Source organism: Oryctolagus cuniculus, chromosome 6 (assembly GCF_051225735.1).
Source record: "Oryctolagus cuniculus isolate XC-2025 breed Fujian yellow rabbit chromosome 6, ASM5122573v1, whole genome shotgun sequence".
NCBI lineage: Eukaryota > Metazoa > Chordata > Mammalia > Lagomorpha > Leporidae > Oryctolagus > Oryctolagus cuniculus.
Window position 1 is genome coordinate 50,338,257 of NC_142872.1, and position 21,084 is coordinate 50,359,340.

At 34.3% G+C, this 21,084-nt stretch overlaps 1 protein-coding gene across 2 annotated transcripts in view; it reads left to right on the forward strand.

Moving 5' to 3' along the window:
- Positions 1-21,084, forward strand: part of GABRG2 (gamma-aminobutyric acid type A receptor subunit gamma2) — a 103,935-nt gene that overhangs the window by 42,069 nt on the left and 40,782 nt on the right. For both annotated transcript variants that reach the window (XM_008255357.5, XM_051843580.3), the window contains exon 6: positions 58-195. In XM_008255357.5, the coding sequence (XP_008253579.2) occupies positions 58-195 (138 nt within the window). The remainder of the gene's footprint in view (positions 1-57; positions 196-21,084) is intronic.

Here is a 21,084-nt window from a genome sequence, read left to right on the forward strand (position 1 = left end):
AATGTTTTGCTAATAGAATGTGGTTGCTACATATGTACATTATATATCCCACGGCAGATGGCTACCCACGTGAGGAAATTGTGTATCAGTGGAAGCGTAGTTCTGTTGAAGTGGGTGACACAAGATCATGGAGGCTTTACCAATTTTCATTTGTTGGACTGAGAAATACCACTGAAGTAGTGAAGACAACTTCAGGTAAGATTTATTCAAAATGAATTTTTGGATGACATGGGGTTAAAATTCTGGTGACTATGATTTGGAAGTCTTTTCAATACCTGTCTCCAAATGATATTCAGAAAAGTAATGAGGTGTTTAAATTTCCAAGAGAAAATTATAATTATTAGTCTGGTAAAATTGATAAATATAAATGTATTCTATCAAATTGGAGCAAATTGGATTAGTAAATCATTTGTTAATTTATTTAAGTAAAAAACTGAGTAACAAATATTTTATAAACAAAATATTTATAAGGTATAAGTTCATTTTTCTATTAGGAAATATGTTTTATAATATATTGAAATAGCAGTATTTAAAAAATAGACAGGAACAATGAAACTTCCATAAATGCAGAGATGTGACTGTAGTAAACATTGACTTATTCTACATTCAGTAATTTCATATTTTAATCAGTATCCATCAGTGGATAAGAGACTAAATTTGGGATATTGGACAGGCCTGGGACCAAATCCCAACTCATCAGTTAGCAGCTATAGATAACTGATTGTTATCAGGCAAATTTACTGAATCTCTGGAGAGATCAGCTTTTCAAGCTATCTCTATGGATAAAAAAAAAAAAACACATTACAGAAATATTAAGGGAATGCAAATAGTAATATAAAGCATAATCATAGTAGTAAAAAGTAAAATATCTACAATGATATCAGGCACTTTTGGAAGTACTCAACCAATAACAGGTCTTAATAATTTCAATTTTCAAGTATGCATGAGGCATAATGTGGTCAGAATTTCAGATTTTTCAAAAGAAGCTAAATATCATTATTTAAATACGATAATCATAATCTTCAATGGCATTAATGGATTAAAAATACTATGTGCAGAGAGCTAGACAAATTTCCAGACTAAATCCATCCCATGGCTTGCCAGTTGGAACCCTCTGAAGTGACAAACACACTGTGTGGGCAGAGTTCTCCTAATATGCTTTCTAAATCATATGAATTTAAATATGTCCAAATTTCATGTATGAACATTGTGTTTTCAGCTTACCATCTATTAAAATTTCTCATTTAAATACATTTCTATGATTTGAACTATTTTTGTTGATTCATTCACACATATCTGTTTCCTGTCTATAATTTATAGAACATATTTTTATCATGAAAAAATTGGAATAAGTCCTATGCCTTTGTACGTAGACAGGCAAATAAAAGACCATCACAAAGACAGACATTTAAGAGTCTATGCTGAAAAACAACATTTTCTAAATTATAGCGTTTACTGGCCCTAACATTGTTTTCAGCATTTTCAAGTATTAAGGTTCTACTGCTTTTCAAAAGGAATCTGAAAGGTCAGAGTAATTGATTATATTTTTAAAAGTGGCCTTCTGCATTCTATACCACAACAATCTTTTATATAGTCCAGAATAAAAAGTTAAGGATTATTGCTGAACTGAAGTGTTCCATCTGTAAAGGGAAGAAAATGTGTAAAAATAATCTCCAAATCTGTGTGCTTCCAGAATAGGAAATCGAGCATTAAATTCTATTGTATATTCATGTTTCTATAATTATTTCTGCACCCTAAAATAGAATTCATAAACTTATGAATAGCATGTTTTCAGTCTTTTTTGAGCCCAGGGTGGTATTAAATCAAATAATAGCAATAAAAGAGTTGGTTTTATATCACAGGGCCTAATATTTCCCCTTCTCAATAATTCATATTAAGAATGACATAGGGTATTTCCTTCCTATTAAGAGATACTGCTTGGGGGAAATTGTCTACTTAGTTTAAGCATGGCTAAGAAAAACACCAAAGTTCTACAAGGCTATTAATCTTTCCAAGAAAATCTTGACAAAATTGTATTGAAAATATTTGACATTGTATAGCATAGTTTAACAGATCTGGTCAACTCCTTTCAACTGCTGACAGAGTGATTACTCTCTACAATGGCCTTCTTTTCCACTCCTGTTGATTAGCATTTTGTATGCAGTATCATTATAATGGCTTCTGTGAAAATCTAGGATTGAATGAAAAATTGGCACTGATATTGAGAAGTAACCTCCTCTTTCAACAATTGATTCTGTAGTGATGAAAGTGTTTTATATTTTGTTTGATTTTTGATGTCATTCTTAATCTCTGATGCATAGCTTTTACCCATAACTAAGTCATGTTAATTTTCTTGGGAAATCATCAGCAGTACAAATTACAGTATTAATTACAAATTTTTGAACCAAAGCATTATTATAATGTGGATCTCTTACAAACTTGACATAAAAATGTATCTATCTTTTTGAAGAAGCCTATGTTGTAACTGGGTGAGACCATTGCTTAAATTATAACATAGCTTAGTGAAGGTTTTCTAACTTCCATTTGTTCTACTTTTGTTTTATGCAAGTGCTGGAAGTATTGCTGGTTCCTCGGGATTTTTTACTTTGTATTATTTTAATAGCTTTTAGTAAAATGAATGGGATTTTTAAAAGAAAGTTCATATCAAGACCATACTTGTAAGGCCAAAAGCATTTGTTATATATTCAAGTTGATAAAAAAAAGTAACAAAAACTACTATTCTTAAAACAACTACATACTTAAATGTTCCCCCAAGTTCTAAATATGTTGAAAGACAGAATTATGGTGAAGTGTACCTAGTACCAAAGTCAAACATTCTCTTTGATGTGAACAGAAGGATACAAGGAACAGTTCAGAGGAAATAATTTTCTCACCAGTAATTTAATGCTATCTGACAGTCCTGGTTTCAACTGAGTCATCTCCTTTCCCACTGATTTTGTCATCTGTACTATACTTGAGAGAAATAGTTCCTTGGTGGTAGATGGATAAAAATTGAAGAATACGTTCAATGTATAGCCAATACATTAGAACAGATTCTAGATCCATGATTTCACTTCCAAATCATTATCTCTTTCTGATTGTTCTACATCTGGTAAAAACACTACGGTTGTCCCAGCGAGGCAGGCGTGAACACTCAGCCATGTCTCTGCCTCCCACATTTAATGAATCATGAAGGCACTTATGCTTCTGAAATATCTTGTATAACTGTCCTCTTTTCGGTTTTTACTGCCACTGTCCCAGTTCACGATTTTGTCTGTTCTTATATAGACTATGTCTGTAGCTTATTTAGTTATGTCTGCTATCAGTCTTTCTCTTCAACAGTCTATGTTTTAAACATTAATCATAAAGTACCAGTTTTGAGCATTAACTACATGCGTGACAGTGGATACTTTGGGTTAATGACCTACTTCAGTTCTCATGGACATAGTCATATTTACGATCATCATCACCAATGGTATCGCTGAATATGAGGAAGCTGAGACATTACAGGGTTCATTTATTTACAGGGATCAAGGGCAAGCACTGGGACATAAATTCATCTCTGCACTCATGTTCTTCATTACACTATTTTACTCCCACTGTGTTCCAATGAGTCGCTAAGGTAGAACTTACACAATGTCTCAAGAATTCTCTAAGTTCAACTCAGCACAAGCTGTTGTTCCTAAAATATGAGAATCCTACTTCAGGAACTTTCCAGCACCGTTTCCTAAAATTTCACAGACTGTGACAGAACTAATCACTTAATATTTTCCTGAACTTTACTGGTCAATCTGATGCTCACATCGAATTTGCAATCTCTTTTCTTTTTTCAATGGCTTCTTAATTCATCCCTACCAACTCATTTCTATAATGTTAAGGCACCTTCTCCCTGATGGCTTTACTGAACACAGACCAGAAAAACTTAGAATAAGTGGGCAAGGAAATTCTTGAAGGAACCTACATTCTTGGGATCCAACTGAAATCATAAGCAGTCATAAAGAAATACATTATATCCCTCTTATGATTAAAACTTCTATATTGTCTTTAGAAATGCATCTAAAATGCCAAGGTTTCATGAAACATATTCACAATTTTTCAGTATTCTGATGTCCATTAACTATAATTTAATTCCATAATTATTTTTAGCACACTTTTTGGGGCTTAGATACCATGTGCTGGTTATATTTTCTTGATTTCTATTTTAAGAAATATAAATATGTGAAAAAAATCTATGTTTCACTAAATTTATCTTTTCTTCCACCAGTGGCTTGTTATATTTTCTTGATTTCTATTATAAGAAACGTATATATATGAAAAAAATCTGTTTCATTAAATGTATCTTCCTTTCCACCAGTGACATATTCATAATAATTTTAGAAACACTAGCTCCATATATGAAGTCCATGCTTATTGCCAGATTTCTAAAATATCTGTAATCTGTTCTATGCCTTCTAGCATTGCACAACACTCTGTCACCTCTCCATTTCCCTTCTCAGAGATTTTCTGGATCGGTTGTACCTGTGCCAGCATCTCTGCTCATCTTCATTTCATTATTTAATAACAACCTCAACTCCAGACTTCTATGCCTCCATCAATGTCTATGTGTGAACAAAATAATTTTCCAAACAAAAAATGGTTCTCAGCTTCTAGACATACTTTAGTTTATAGCTCCTTGGTAAATGAAGGAGACACAAATATAACTTTATTCATCATTGAAGTAGGTTATTTTAAGGTAAAGAGAAAAGAAAATAAAAAGATGCAGACTGGTGGTCGTTTTCTCACTGAAGAGGTTGAAAGGAAAAAAATAAGCCAAAAATGATAAGGGAAACCAACAACTGCAGCTCCAACCCTCAGTATTTCGTTACTATAGTCTCTGGGAATTGAGAGTTTATTTTAGTCGATACTAAAATTTCCAAACTATGTAAAGCAACATGTCTTAAAATAAAGCAATGGATGTATGTACAGTAATAGATTTTTATTTTATTTTTAAGCTTCAATTTAGAAAAGTTAACTTTGGCTTCAGGAGAAGAAAATGTATGAATTTTGTAAATAGAGCTAGTCCCCTGAGCAGACCTGGGTAACTTTCCCTCACTGGGATGAAAGTTCCTTATCTCTAATGGGAGTGCATTTTGCATTTGATTAGGTGCTTTATCAATGTCCATGTCCTTCACACCTACTCATGTCCTCGAAGATATTTTCTGTACAAATGTATGTATTCCTAGAATGCTTTTCTTTTTTGAAGTTTTCAAAGTAAGGCAAATGCAAAAGCACACACTTATATTTAGGTTTTTTGATTTAGGGAAAACAATATGTCTATCTGTTTTATTGCTAGTGAAATGTTACTACAACTGTTTTTTAAACATGTTAACCAAAAATGACAACTTATTTTCTTTTTATTCAATTCTCAAATATCAATAAATTATATTAAAATCACACTTCTGAATTTGACATTCTAAAGTTGTTCTGACACTAACTAGTGAATAAGGTTTTAAGGGGTGGAGGAATATTCAAGGAAAAGTGCTTTGTTTCAAGGTGACATTTGTCATTTCTGCTTATATTCCACTGGCAAAATCTAGTTGTATGTTCCCATGGAGATAAAAAGGGGATTGAAAATGTAGCTCAGTTGTATGCTAGAAAGGGATAATGGGCTTTATGATGTTTTAGCATCAGTACATTATGCATTACACTATTTTATTTCTCACAACTAGTCTCTGAGAAAGGTAATATTTTTTCTATTTCATAAATGAGAAAACTGAAGTTTAGAGTTGCTGAGTTATTTGTTCAAGGACATTCAGTGAAACAGTACTATTTTTCTGGGTGAAGAGTTTTATTTCATAGCCTTTCATAAATATATTATGTAAAGGGATGAATTAGTTAAAACAGAAAGCTAGTGTTAATAAAAGCTAATTTTACAGAGGCATGCAACGATGACTTATAAGAAATAATAGTTATGCATACATCAACACCATGTTAACCTGTAGGGATAGTGATTATATTGAGATATAACAATAATACCAAGTGAGAAACTTTTTAGCAGCAGCAGGGCTCTCATTTCCAAGTTAAAACAACTGTATAGTGCTGAGTCAGCACCTGTCTCAAGAATGGAGGACAGGGCCTTACAGCCTTCAGTTTACTCAAGTCCCTACCACTTTTGGTTCCATTTTAGGACTAAATCTCTTTCTTCTTAATAGCTCATTCCTTATTTTTGAAAATAATGTACATATACATCTCTATTCAAAATGGGAGGAAATTAAGGATAATTAATCTGCCAATGAAAGCACATAAATATATTCAGAAATGAATATTTCTATAGATATATTATGAATTTCTATCATAAAACAATAGTAAGAAATGAAATGAAAATGATGATCCAACCAAGTTTGTCTGAAAGCAGATATTAAATGAATTGTAACGAAGGGCTAGAATTTGCCCAATCTATGTCTCTCTTTTTAACATTCTATAACTGGATTTATTTATCATAAATATCTAGCATAAGCAATGCAATTCAATTTTAAGGTCATTCAGTTTATCTCTATTATCCACTTCCATAGAAGATGGATTTGGATAAAAATAAAGTTGTGAAGTTCTGTATGTGGACATCTGTCTCTATAGTCTTCTCTTTTTCTTTTTCTACTCACATCTAAGCAGCTGAAAGCTTTGTTGCTGATTTCCTGGACAATACTGATTAGTAGTCTTGCATTGCCAATTAACACTTTGTTCTTTTGTAGTTTTCTGAAAATCTACACAGTTATTGTTCTGTAATAAAGCCCTATTCTTCATTTTTTATGATGAAATGAGGCAGCTGGGTATAGGGCAAAAATTATGATTCCTATTTAAGGGGTTACCATTTTGGTCTTGTCACCATATGGTTGAATGACCCTTAGCAAGTAAATTCCTCTTTTGGCTCATAGTTTCTTCATTTCAAAAAATTTTTGAAAGTACTAGATGATTTTGAAGGTCTTTCTCATCTCCAAAACACCTCATGTGTTTCCTCATATTTGCAAACTTCTTCTGACTATTTAAGGCTTTCTAAGTCTCCAAGAGTCCCTAACAAAATTTTTCTCCTATATTCTTATCTCAGTATCAGAAATTATCAGATTTATTTCATCTGTCATTTGTGGAGCTCTTAGTTAGCAACTGTGGGGGAAATAGACCGAAGACATTGATACAAGATGGTTGACAAATTAGTTAAGGTCTGAAAATGTGTATACAGCATGGGAAATATAGACTTATTGTGGGACAAATGAGTGAAGGTAGATGCCAATTGGACTGACTGTAAATGAGAAGTAGATGGAGACAGGGAAATGATTGTGACATGCTTTGAGAAAGCAGAAGGACAGTTGGTATTCCTAGAGAATGCTTGCAATCAAGAGGACATACAATGACCTTAGTTTATTAACTTAAAAATGTTAAATAGCTTAATTGTATATTTGTGACTGGATGTGAATGGTGCAGTGAATTAGCATTCTGTTAAAATATTAGTGGTAGCACTACCTTTACAAAATAGCAATAATGATAATAATAAATAAGCATTTATAATCTATTACTGCCATCATATAACATTCACTTTTCAGAGGCATTCTATAATTCAATTCTCATTTTTCATGTTAAGATAATCATGTACAATCTACCTTATGAAAAGGTTTCTATAGAGGGTAATGATCTTATCCAAATATTGTAGTAAGTTATTAAAAAATCATGTTTTCTAAGAGCCTAGGTTCAACTGTGTGATGACTCAAACACTAGGGTTGTTTCTACATTTGTGTTTGCACGCAGACTTGCCCTTGGCTCTATTTCTTTATCTAGTGTGGACTTTGATTTTCTGCTACTATTATGACATACCTCTATCTCTGTCCTCCATCATCTAATTGTCTAAACTGATTTTATACAAGTATGGTAGAATCAGTCTTTATTTGACATTTTAAGTAGATTATGCTTAAGTAGCAAATAGCCTTCAAAATTTCTGTGTTATAAAGCTACCCCCAAAAACCTTGATACTGTCAATATTGCTCTCCTTTCTGTGTTTATTCATTCACTGATATGGCAATTTCATGGGCAGCAGGTGAAATAACACAAGGCTAAAATTATTCTTAAAGCTTTTGCTTTGACAAGAGTAAGTAATTTTGGCTCACAAACTATTAAGCAAAGCAAATCTAGGAAAGCCTAGTGTCCATGAGATGAGATGCATACTCCTTTTACCAGGGAAGGTCCCTTCAGGGATGGATGTGGCAGAAAGGGGTAGTAAATACTTTCAACTACAAAAACGTAATACAATTATCATTATTATAATCCTTTCTACTGCACACGTTCTTCCTGGCTGGTCATGTAAGTGCAGGCAGTCAGAAGGTTATACAACTGTCAGCTTTTGTAAAATCTTCTCTGCAAGCAGCAGGACGTGAAGCAGTAGTGCATGCATGACTGTCATCTAATCCTGCAGTACAGACTTTGACAAAGATCCTATCTTCTTGGATAGGGGGAAAGCAAGTCCTAATCTTGCAGGTGAAGAAGTAAGCCCTGGCTGGTGATTTGCCAATTTCAGTTTCAGTGCAAGTTCAGAGCTCCAGGTCATATGTTAGGTTAAATTATTCTCAAAAAGAAAAAGGAACAGTTTGTCTAGGTGGCACATAACAAACTACTTTGAGAATTTTCCAAAGACAGGTTCAACTGGGATGCTTCAGTTTCTCAGTTGTGTCTTGAAACCACCACCCACCCCGCCATGTGTTAATTGATGAAAAGAAAAAGTGTAGAGGCCACCTGACAGAAATCTAATGGCATAAGCTTCCTTATTTCTAAAAGCCTTATTTAGTGTGGAATTTCACCCAACTTGAGCAGTATTCAGAGAATACAGATTAGGAATTACAGGAATTAGTAGAGGAACCCATTCAAAACATATCAGATAAATAGATGGCTTATTTTTCTAACTGGCTCAGGCTTTTCACTGTTCTAAAGAAAATGCACCTGACTTTTGGGGAAAAGTTCTAAGAAATTGAAAAAAAAGTCTTGCTTTTTAAATAATAGTTAATTTTTAGCACCAGTTTTAATTCTTTCAATTACTCCATGCAATGGGCTTAACAGAGCCATTCTATAGATGAAAATACTAAATATCAGAAAGGATAAGTAACTGGTTCAAGGTCAATCGCAAGTGATTGGAAGAGGTGGGATTCAGGCTCAGTTCAGCCTGAACAGACTTCTTGTATGCATCTGTGCATTGCCACTAACTTCACTGGGAGTGGCCAAAAGCTGTGGCTAACTCTTTTCTCCAAGTCAGCTCAGTCCAGTGTGTTATTTAAGACCTCTTATATTCCAAGTGCCACTGCCAAGCCTCATAGAGATAAATTTCCTTTTAGCAGCCCACAGTCCAACGGAATGCTATTCAGCCAGAACTAATTGAATTTTGAACAATTTTTACAAGAATCTCTATATTATAAACTTGTGAAGCATCCATTGTACACAGAAATTTATATATTTTTTACTGTACCAGATTATATCAATAAAAAAAATCTGTCAATTCTCACTTTTATTTTCCTAAATGAAGAAATCATTGTCCTAAAAATATCTTAATTCTAAAATACTATACTTAGTGTAAGTTTGGAATATAATTTGAAGGTAAAGTCACTTTCCTGTTTAAGAAGTGTTATAGTTCTTCATTGTGATGCTTCAAAGGCTTATTTCAGTCTGTTAACGCACCTCCACCTACCCCTCTTCCTTGTAGTTGATGTCTCTTCCTATGTCTGTGTCATCTAGTACATTCCAGATAGAGGTCCGTGGGAGTGTGCTGTCTGCAAGAATCAGCTGCCCTCCCAACACTCCGGCTGGAATTCACTTGGGGAGCCTTTGTTCCCATATCTGTGCAACCTTAATGATGAGACAGATGCTGCATGGTTTAAGCTTGTTTTTCCATGTTATATTCAATTTTTGGCTCATTAAGACCTGAGCTTTGAATCCAGACATAACTAATCTGTCTTTAAATCTAGATATGATAGTCATTTGCTATTGTATTCATCCTTTCCATCAACCTTCAATTCCTCAGGAGTCCTTTTTCAGGCCTAAGAGACACTGAACTCTCATTGAGATACATCACACTAACACTGCAGGTTTTTTGTTTTTGTTTTTGTTTTTGTTTTTTTTTGGAAGTTATGCCTACTCAAAGTCTTTGTACGGTGACAATATTAGGGAGTTGCAGTCTCCACTGTGGCAGTATAGATTTTACCTGAAGTATGCATTTTTAAGATGCATTTATTTCTTTGAAAGACAGAGAGTTACAGAGAGACACAGAGAAAAAGAGAGGAGAGATCTTTATCCACTGGTGGTCAAAATAGCTAGGGCTGAGCCAGGCCAATATCAGGAGCTAGGAGCTTCTTCTGGGCCTTCCACATAGGTGCAGAGGCCAAGAACTTGGACCATCTTCTGCTGCTTTCCCAGGTGCATTAGCAGAGAGCTGGATCAGAAATGGACCAGCTGGAACTCGAACCAGTACCCATATGGGATGTCAGAATCAAAAGCAGCAGCTTTATTAGCTACACCGCAATGTTAGCCCTGAATAATTTTTCTAACCCAAAAAGCAGACTTGAGAGAATTTTGGATTAGGTGTCAGACAACCTGCTTTCTACTACCATCTCTGCAAACTGCATGAACTTGGACAAATTTCTAGCTTCTTTGAGCCAGTTCCCAGGCTTGAAAACAAGGATTGAAATACCTATTTATTCAACCGTATAAGATTTGGAATACTTAAATGAGACTGAAGTATATACGCGCCCGATCTCGTCTGAAAATAACTTTGTAATTGAAAAGCACTATATAAATTTATGGGATCATTTGTACTCCGTTCTATAAGAAGAAAATTAGCCACTTCAAGAATTTCCATCAAAACATGATAATGAGATCCAACACTGAGTTCATTAACCAAGATACTATTAATTTAGATACCATGTTCATTATTTGGTTGGTATTTGATCAGCATATATTATATAAGTATATAAGACACACTGTACTAAGAGATAAAGTTAAATGAGGCATGGGTATCACTTCCAATAAGCTTCAAGTCTAGATTATTCATTCAAAGCAGTATAAAATAGTAAGAAAATTCTTTACCCTCCTACTTAATTCACTTGCATACCCAACTACAGATAGCTTCTGCATGATCTCTGCTGAGAGTACTGAGTACTGTCCACAGCAGTTTGGACACTTGATGCTCATGCATTACCATAATACTTGTCTACATGATTATGGTGAGTTTATATTCAGAGTCAGTCATGTTTCTGCCCAAACCTTCTCGTGAATGCAGACTGTTATTTTATTTATAATATTTATTTATTTTATTTTATTTGAAAAGAAATAGAGTGGGAGGGAGTGAGGGGATAGGAGAGAGAGAGGAAGGGAGAGTCATTATATTCTTAGAATTTTATCAGTGAACTGTATTGAATCTGTTGAAAGCTAAAAAACTAAAAATAAATAAATAAATTATGGAGTTCAAAAGAAGGCAAATACAGATTTTGAAGGATTAGCTAATGCTGGATATATCTTCAAGATCAATAATCAATTACCTACAGACATTGCTGAATCACAGTTAAGCCATACTCCTATCAATCATGATCACTTTCATATTTGTGAAAATGTTATGAAATTTCTTATATTTGGGAATTTAATGTTGTTCTCTGCATAGCAATATCTCTAATTTTAATTCTGTTTTTAGCTATGTTCATTGCAATGCTGACAATATCTGTGCTCTAAGTGACAATAAAATAAAATAAATTCATGTCTTTTGAAGCTTTCCTTAAAAAAAAAAAGGAAAAGGCTGGTAGATGAAGATAAGGAAATATATAGAGAAAGAGTTCCTATATCTTATTAGTTCCTCAAATATATGCAACATCCAGGGCTGGGCCAGGCTGAAGCGAAGAACCTGGAACTCAATCCAGGTCTCTGATAAAGAGTCAGGAACCCAACCACTTGAATCATCACCTGCTGCTTCCCAGCATTTGTAGAAAACTGGAATCAAGTGAAGCCATGACTACTGATACCTATGAATTGTTTCGATGTAATTTATAGATCCTGTATGGTAATAACTGACAGACGTAGACCACTCTGCTGCATTGTTACTCCCATAAGAACCAAATCAAACTATACCAAAACTTAACAAATTGGATACACAAAAATTCACTTAAAAATTTTAAAACTAGCAAAGTTTAACAAATTAGAATAAAAATATTTTGACTGGTTGTATTATTTTCTTCCTCTGAATGTATTTAAAGAGAGGTTAGATGACTTATATAATCCATATTTCACTTATACTATTGAATGGCTTCATCATTAGTATAGAGATTTGTCAGAAATAGTCTGCCTCATGTTTTACATTATTTAATATTATTTTACCTTCATGATCATCCAATAAATATGTCACTGTATAAATGAGAAAACTGAAGCCAAGAATATTTTTCAGTACACTTTAAAGTACCATGTCCAAAGGACATTTAAATAAAAAGGGAATGTCTTACATAACTTAAATTTCCAAAGTTGGTTTGGCTTTAGGTAGGACTACATCCCAGGGATCCAATTGTAATGGTCAGCATTTGGTCTTGGTCTCTCAATGTGACAGCTCTATTTTCCTCTCTTATAAATCCTTTCTCAGGAAGGTCCATTCCTTGAAGAGACAAAATGGCTTCCAGTAGCTATAGGTACATGTTCCTATTCTCTTGGCAACCCCACAAGTAGGGAGCATGACTCTTTTTTGTTAGCTTTAATGAAAATCCAGGATTTGAATCTGCATGCACCATTTCCCAGCTTAGGACATATGTCTGTACTGAAAATTATGATGATCACATGCGTATTCTTAGAGCTAAGGGTGTGGCCACTCAAACCACATGGACTAAGAATTGGGAACGCAGTTCTACAGAGAAAATCAGGGAAATATTAGTATAGTAAAAATAAGTAAAGCTATTTAGTCAAGTCACATGTCTACATACTACTCAATGTTCTTCTCTAACACTATATGGGAAATTTTTATGTATTCTAATTTCCTTCATCTTCTACTAAACCACACCACACACACCATAGTATCTTAGAATCCCAAAGGAACTTTGATTATTTAGAAATCATGAGAAGGATTTTAGGTAAAAGTAATATTTTTAATGATCCCATACCTCAGAATTTCATGATTCTAATCTCCTGGGAAATAAATTCACTGTATCTTTTCAGTTTTATTCTGTGAGATGGAGATATAAATAGGTAGGGCGACTCAGTGGTTCAGATGCTCTAAGATCACTCATAAACCTCAGGATGAATGTATCAAATATGCTGTGTTTGTCTCATATACTGTTAATTTTTTAGAAATGGAGATTTATCTATAATGTATAGATTTCTACCTTTTTTAAATGAAAGAAGAAAATGGTCACACAGTTTATGTAATTTGAAATGACTGCCATTCACTGCAGTTGTACACTTCCTGCTTGCTTCAGATGGCTGGGTTAGTTGATCCCACTCATCTGTTAACTTTCTGGTCCTTTCAACCAGTCACAACTTACTTACGTAAGTTCTTGTTGACAATGAAGCAGAAGTCATGTATCACTGGCCTCAGTGGAATTTAAGATTTAATTCACTCAGTAACAGGTCATACCATGTATTAGTTAAGTTTTCAAATATTGGAGAGAGAAGAAACTAGTGAAAATTCTGGTCTCTCCACTACTAACAGTGAAATGTTATATAAATTATTTGACCTTGTTTCCATTTTTGTCTTCATGGGCAGTTTGAAAAGATAGATTTTAAATGGGTCTAAATACACAAAAATATTTGGTACGAATTACAGTGAGTTCTTTGACTGACATCCTGTCTAAACCTTCCTGAGAGTTTAACTTTTTCTAAGAAAAATAATTAATGATTTCAGCCAATGCACTGTTACCCAAAAGTATGTTCCTTCACTAGATTGATCATAATTAAATGCCATCCTATTGCTATTTACTTAATCCTTCATATAGAACAATTTTTTAAAACCAGGTTGCAAACTTCAGTTGGCACATATTATAGTTTAGGAGAGAATAAACTTATTTATGCTTTCTTACTTATGCTCATCTTGTGGTTATATAATAAAAGGACTGGGTGATTAAAAATAATGGCCTGCCTAAGCTGCTTCTGTTCAAAATCCTCTTTCTAAGCTTGTGGTGTATTTGCCAGTTTAGTGGGTGGATGTGAATCTTCTCATGAAAAATCACTCAGCAGAGCATGCTAGAGTAGAAAACCACCTACAAGTCAGTGAGCCTTCAAATATCGCATCTCATGTACTGACCACTAATTATCTCCAAGATTTCTGAGCTGGGAAGCCTACTCAAAGAGATAAAGGGACCGTAATTACAGAGAAAAGACACAGGAAATGGGGAAACAGCATAAGGACAGATTGGTTAACAGGTACAAAGTTGAAGTTAGATAGGAACAATAAATTCTGATGACTTATTGCACAGTAGAGTGATTTAGTTAATAAAAATATGTTGATATTTTGAAATAGATAAAAGAAGATTTTGAATGCATCAACATAAAGAAATGATAAATGACTGAGGTAATGGAAATATTCAATATACAATGTCTGCACATATGGAAACCTCACATTGAATCACATAAATTTGTACAATTATTCTTTCTCACTTTAAGAAATAAAAAAAAAAGAAAAATGAAGGCTCAGTTGGTATCTGATTCTCTCTTGGCTCCATTTTCTAAATCTCAGAGTTGGCTAAAAGAGAGGACTAGGCTTCTTCTTTTTTGGTTTTAGTACTAGTAGATGTCTCTGATTCAATTCCTCCAGGCATATAGAAGATGGAAAGGGCTACTCCCTGCTTTATCTGCCCTGCCTCTCATTGGGCTACCAGTGCTTGCATACAGTTCCCATCTATTTAAAAAAAATTCAGTTATCAGAGGTAGTGCTATCACTTTCAGTCCTTTTAGAAAAGGCTTTTCTCAAGTAGGGTGTAGAAACATTTAGATCCTCCTTAATTTTTGAGTTTAATGTGATAGTGTGACAAGGATATTGGAAAAGTTACAACTGATATACATTTCAAAATATACTAGAGACATAGAAAATATTTTAAAAGAACAAAATTTAACTTCTAAATATTAAAAGTATAATCCAAGGAATGAAAAATATAGGCTATGTTTAATGGCAGATTAGACACTGTAGAAAAAAGATGAGTGAATCTGAAGGAACAGGAATAGAAACATTCCAAAAAGAAAGAAAGGGAATATAAGAAAAATGAGTAGAGTACCAGTAAAATGCTGGATAACCTCAAGAAGTCTAATACCAATAACATAGCAAAATATAGCCTTTGTGTGTCTCCAAAAGAGGAGAGGGGAGAGCAGCAAAAAGCTACAAGGAAATGACTGCAGATGATTTTCTACATTCAAATATCAACCAAATATTCAAGAAACTCAATGGATCCCAACTATAGAAAATATGAAGAAAACTATACCAAGTCACATAATAATAAAATTTCTAAAACTAATAATAAGTCATGCTGGCGCCTTGGCTCACTTGGCTAATCCTCCACCTGCGGTGTCAGCACCCCGGGGTTCTAGTCCATGTTGGGGCGCCGGATTCTGTCCTGGTTGCTCCTCTTCCAGTCCAGTTCTCTGCTGTGGCCCGGGGAGGGCAGTGGAGGATGGACCAGGTGCTTGGGCCCTGCACCTGCAAGGGACACCAGGAGGAAATATCTGGCTCCTGGCTTCGGATCGGCACAACACTGGCCGTAGTGGCCATTTGGGGAGTGAACCAATGGAAGGAAGACCTTTCTCTCTGTCTCTCTCTCTTTCTCACTGTCTAACTCTACCTGTCAAACAAATAAAAAAAATAAGTCATAAAATTATAAAATTAAAATAGGCATGCATGAATTTCTATATATATTTTGGACAATATGAAAAAATACTGAAGACTGCAGGAGTTTAACAATTAAGACACACACATTCAGTGTCCATGTGCCTGGGTCCCTTCCTGGCAAGAGCTCCCAATTTCAGTACCATGCCAATGCAGACCCTGGGAGACAACAGTGCTGCCATGTATGTGGGAAGATCCTGAATTGTTTTCTTAGCCCCAGCCCAGCTCTGGCTGTCGTGGGCAGATGAAGAGTGAACCAGTGAATGGGAGTTGTTCTCTCTGCTTCTCAAATAAATAAAACATGAAATAAAAATGCCCCAAGGTGTAGTAGAGACATAACTGAAATTTAGTGTCATAAAACATGTAAAAAGTACTTAAGAAAAAGAAAAAAAAAAAACATGAACCTAGGTTAGATGATATATTTTAGATATTCCATCAAAATATGATTATCAGAAGAAAATCAAAACTGACCAATTATCCTTCACAAAAATGTAAAACTCTGAGCTTCAAATGATACTAAGAGAAGAAAAACACAAGCTACATGCTGGATCAAAATATATACAAAACATCTATCAAATAGGAATTTTTTTCTAGAATACACAGAGCTTTCAAAATTCAATAAGGAAAACAAACAACACTAGTTTTAAAAACTGGCATATGACTAAACATACCTCCTCTGGTGCACACGTGAATAGTGAATAAGCACATGAAATGGTGTTCTATACAATGACTAGGGGAACATACAAACTAAAGCCATGCTAAGGTACCAGTACTGATCTCTTAGAGTGGTTAAAATTAAAGAATACAGGCAAGGACATACTGAAAGCAAAGTCATCAAATATACAAAAAAGCATTCATTATATATCCATTATGCCTCAATAAAGTTGTATAAGAAATAAGTATTACTCTCGTGACTGTCCTCTTCCAAGGTATCCTGTGTAGGTTAACTCAGTTTATTCTCCTTTCAAAAACTTGTTAGTGTGAGCACATGTTGGATTGTCTCCTATTTTGTTTCTGTTGTTCTATGCATTTCTGTTCAGAAATTAGAAACACTACATGAAGAGAAAACGATGGCTTTCTATGTGGCCCAAAGCCATTATATTTTACCCTAGTTTGTAGAAATACATCAGAATCATGACACACAAATCCTTCCCCTTAAGCTAAAACTCTAAGAAGATTTGTCCTGGAATGCTTTTCAATCATCTTTGTTGACTTTGCACATAAGTATATACTTTTGATATTTAACAAATACCAATGAAATGAGAATGCTATTGTCTTACTCCTACACTAACCTACATATTTACAGCTTTAAGATTTCTAGAACAAGAGCATTTTCTTAGAACTCACATTTTCATATGGATTTTATTTTCAAACAAAGGGAAGATGAACTAAGTCAGGAATGATGGTGAACTATAGGGCAGCTTTACTTTCTTTCCAACTGTGTTAGCAGAAAGAAATTATCTCAACAGGATGGTTGTGAAGACATAATGAAATTACATATAAATATATAACACAAGTATATATTATATATATACCTTATATATAATATATATATATGTTACATATATTGTAACATGTAAACAGTACAACAAACTGTTATGTTATAAACCTCAATTAATAGTAGCTATTTTTGTGTATTAAAAATTCATCTGATATTTTAAACTTTGTGCTGTTCTTTAATATTTTGAGTTACATTAAGCTCCACCCTAGGATATAAACTGGAATGGGTACCACCCCAATTCAATGTCTAAGAGAGGAGAAGGGTAAATTATACCATGATCCAGAAAGAAAGGAAAGTTAGAATATTTATAAATGCACTAAAAACTGCACAGATGTATAAAAGAAACTTAACAAACTGTACGCATTAATGAAAAGACTTTTTAAAAGTTGAGTTTATATGCCATGGAAGCACATTTTTCCTTCTGAATTTAGTTGTGAAGGAAACAAAGTTTGAACAGGACATCATATCCCATCAGTACAGTCAAATTAGTCATGCTGTGTCCTGCCTCCATCATCCACCAGTCTATCTTCAAGTAAACTACTTCAATCTCTGAGCCTGAGTTTATTTACTTTTAAAATTAGACCTATAAGATAATTTGCACAGAAACATTTTGAAAATGCAATAAAAATCTTATATTATGTTCTTAATTCAGTTCCAGGAAAGCATTATGTACCCAAAAGACTACAGGTTTATTGTAACTGAATGTAACTACAATTCCATAGTCTCTTACCTACATTGTTTGAACTGAAGTCATAGTCATAGCATTAATTTGAAAATTAAACTTTTATTACACTATCATAAAAACCTATTGCTTAATCTGAACTCATTTGGTAGAAAGACTTGATATGGAAAGAAACAAAGCTTATATGGACCTTATCTCATTTAATATGACTCTTCATGAATTTTCCTATTAACATATATGACTGTGACTACAGCCCTAGAATCATCAGTTGTTCCATAACCCATGTCATACATGTAGTGTTACCTTTATAAAATCTTTTTCAAACACGGCTTAAAAACAAATATGTCCCCATGAAGTGGAGAAGAAAGACTTCATGCATATATGTTAATGTCTGCAATTGAGGCAAATAATTGTGCTACCCTTTCGTGTCAACCATTCAAAATGGGTATAGAGATAAGAATTGATTATTTTCCTCTTTAAGGAAATTAAAGGGCTTTGAAACTAAAAAAAAAAAAAAAAAAAAAAAAATTCGGCTCACTCACTTGTTGCTTTATTCCCTAGTCCTTCATGTCTTTTTTTGTTTGTTTGTTTAGAGCATGATTCTCAATGTATCATGAGCACTCCTGCCGCACCACTGCGGACTTTCTTCCACTGCAGGAGACTGGAGTTTCAGAATCTCTGGGAGATTTGACACAGGAATCAGCATTTTAAAGCAGAATTTAAGATCATTGTTAGGCATAATAAAACTTAGGGATTGCTGCCTGAGTTGCTCAGCTGCCTCAGTTGGCAAAGATAAACTGGTCTTTTTATTTCCTTTTCCACAAATGATTCAATCTTACCCCAACAAATTTCTTCCCCTCACATGCCATTGTGTAATAAATGCGTCGTGTGTTTCTACTTACGGAGGTGCCATTTGAAGTCTTTCCTGTTGTATTTGATATGCTCTTTAGTCTCTTGGAGCAGTTAGCTCTACCCTTCTTGTTGCTGATGGTTGCCACCTGGGCTTTCTCAGTAGCAGTCTTGGAACCGCTCCTGGAAAAAAAAAAAAAAAAGAATGCTTTAGCTGTTTACAGAAAATTAAACCGGAGGGAGAGAGGAATACTAAGAAACTCCTGTTCTCCCATCAGAAATAAATGTTAAAATGTTAAATGTTAGAATTAAATAAATTAAATGTCAAATGTTAGAATAAAATGTAAAATGTTAGAATGTTAAAAATACAGTTATAATAAGTCATTCTTACTGCATCTGATTAATATTAGTAAAAAATTTGTGATGATATGGGTGTTTCCATGTTCAAATTATACTATAGAACTTCACATGTTGTAAAGGGAAGTACTTACAAAGACACTAATTTATCACTGAGTCAGTAAACTCATGTTATCTATTTTTATGATTTAACTATTTATTCAAAAGGCAGAGAGAGATTGAGAGACATAGGAGAAGCCTTCCATCCACTGCATTGCTCCCAAAACGGCCACAACAGCAAAGGCTGCACAAGGTGGAAGCCAAAAGTCAGGGGTCCTCCAAGTGTACTGGGGGGATCCAGGTGCAGGCTCACTATTCACTACTTTCCTAAGGCCATCAGCAGGAAGCTGAATTGGAAGCAGAGCAACTAGTATCCAACTCTGATATGAGATGCTGGCATCACAAGGGGAAGCTTAACCATCGGTGACATGATGCCAGCCAGTCATGTTACCTATTTTAAATAAACATTACATCATCTATGAAATGGAAAAAATAAAATATGTATCTCAAAGTTTATATGGATTAAATGAATAACACAGAGGGTAATATACAGTGTTTGGCATTTTGAATTTTGTTTAAAAGATCATTTTCATTCATACTTGTTTCTAGAATTTTATTATTTTCTCTGGAAAATACTTGTACTTAGGAAAAACAAAATACACTTGGTAAGCATTTTTATAGAATGCACAAGTGAAGGTTACTAGACCCAAGAAAACTAAACAGTTGAATTATTGTTGAAACAACTCACTGCCTGGCGTTGAAAACATGAATGGCTAAGACTGAGATGAGCATAGGCTAAGTCAAACTGTTTTTACAACTGGCTGTAACTAGAAACTAAAGAATATAAAATTTGAATTCTTTAAGAGGAATTCCAGAGTCTTATTTAAAATGCTATTCTTTTTTCTGTCTAGCCTTCCATAAGCGTGTTACAATATGACACATAGCTGGAGTTTTCAAGTATGTCTATCAGTAGAGATTGAGAAGGTGAACCAAATGAAGCTAGGCAGTATTTAAGCCTCATTTCATTAATGGCATTATAATCCCTGCTAATAAAACTGAAAAAAATATTTTATTAGAGGGTCTATGATAGTCCATGAAATAGAAATGACCTCAACTGATAAAATGCCATCTTATGCCGTCTTGAAATATAAACAAAAGAGGCCAAATAACAACTACATAAATCCTTTGAGGTGCCCTTTATAGATTAAAATGTGGCTTAATATGGCTTTTCCAGTAACAGAAATAATTTTACTTTATTTTTAATAAACTTCTTTTGAAGAATAACAGATAAAAGTTCAAATACAAGACATTTTCAGCACAACAAATTTTTAAAAGATCTATTTATATATTGAAAGTCAGAGTTAACATAGGGAAAAGAGAAGAGAGAGGTAAGGGTAGGGAGAGGGAGTGGGAGAGGGAAAGATGGGGGAAAAGAGAGAAGATGGAAGATGTCTCTCTCTGTCTCTCCCTCTCTCTAACTCTGCCTCTCAAATAAACTTATTATTAAATAAACTTATATGATTAAATAATAAGTTTATTTGAGAGGCAGAGTTACAGAGACACGAGGCAGAGAGAGTGAGGTCTTCCATCTGCAGGTTCACTCCCCAGATGGCTGCAACAGCCAGAGCTGTGCCCATCCAAAGCCAGGAGCTTCCTCGGATCTCCCACACAGGTGCAGGGGCCCATGGACTTGGGCCATCTTCTACCGCTCTCCCAGGCCGTAGCAGAGAGCTATATTGGAAGTGGAGCAGCTGGGACTTAAACTGGCACCCATATGGGATGTCAGCACTGTAGGTGGCTGCTTTACCC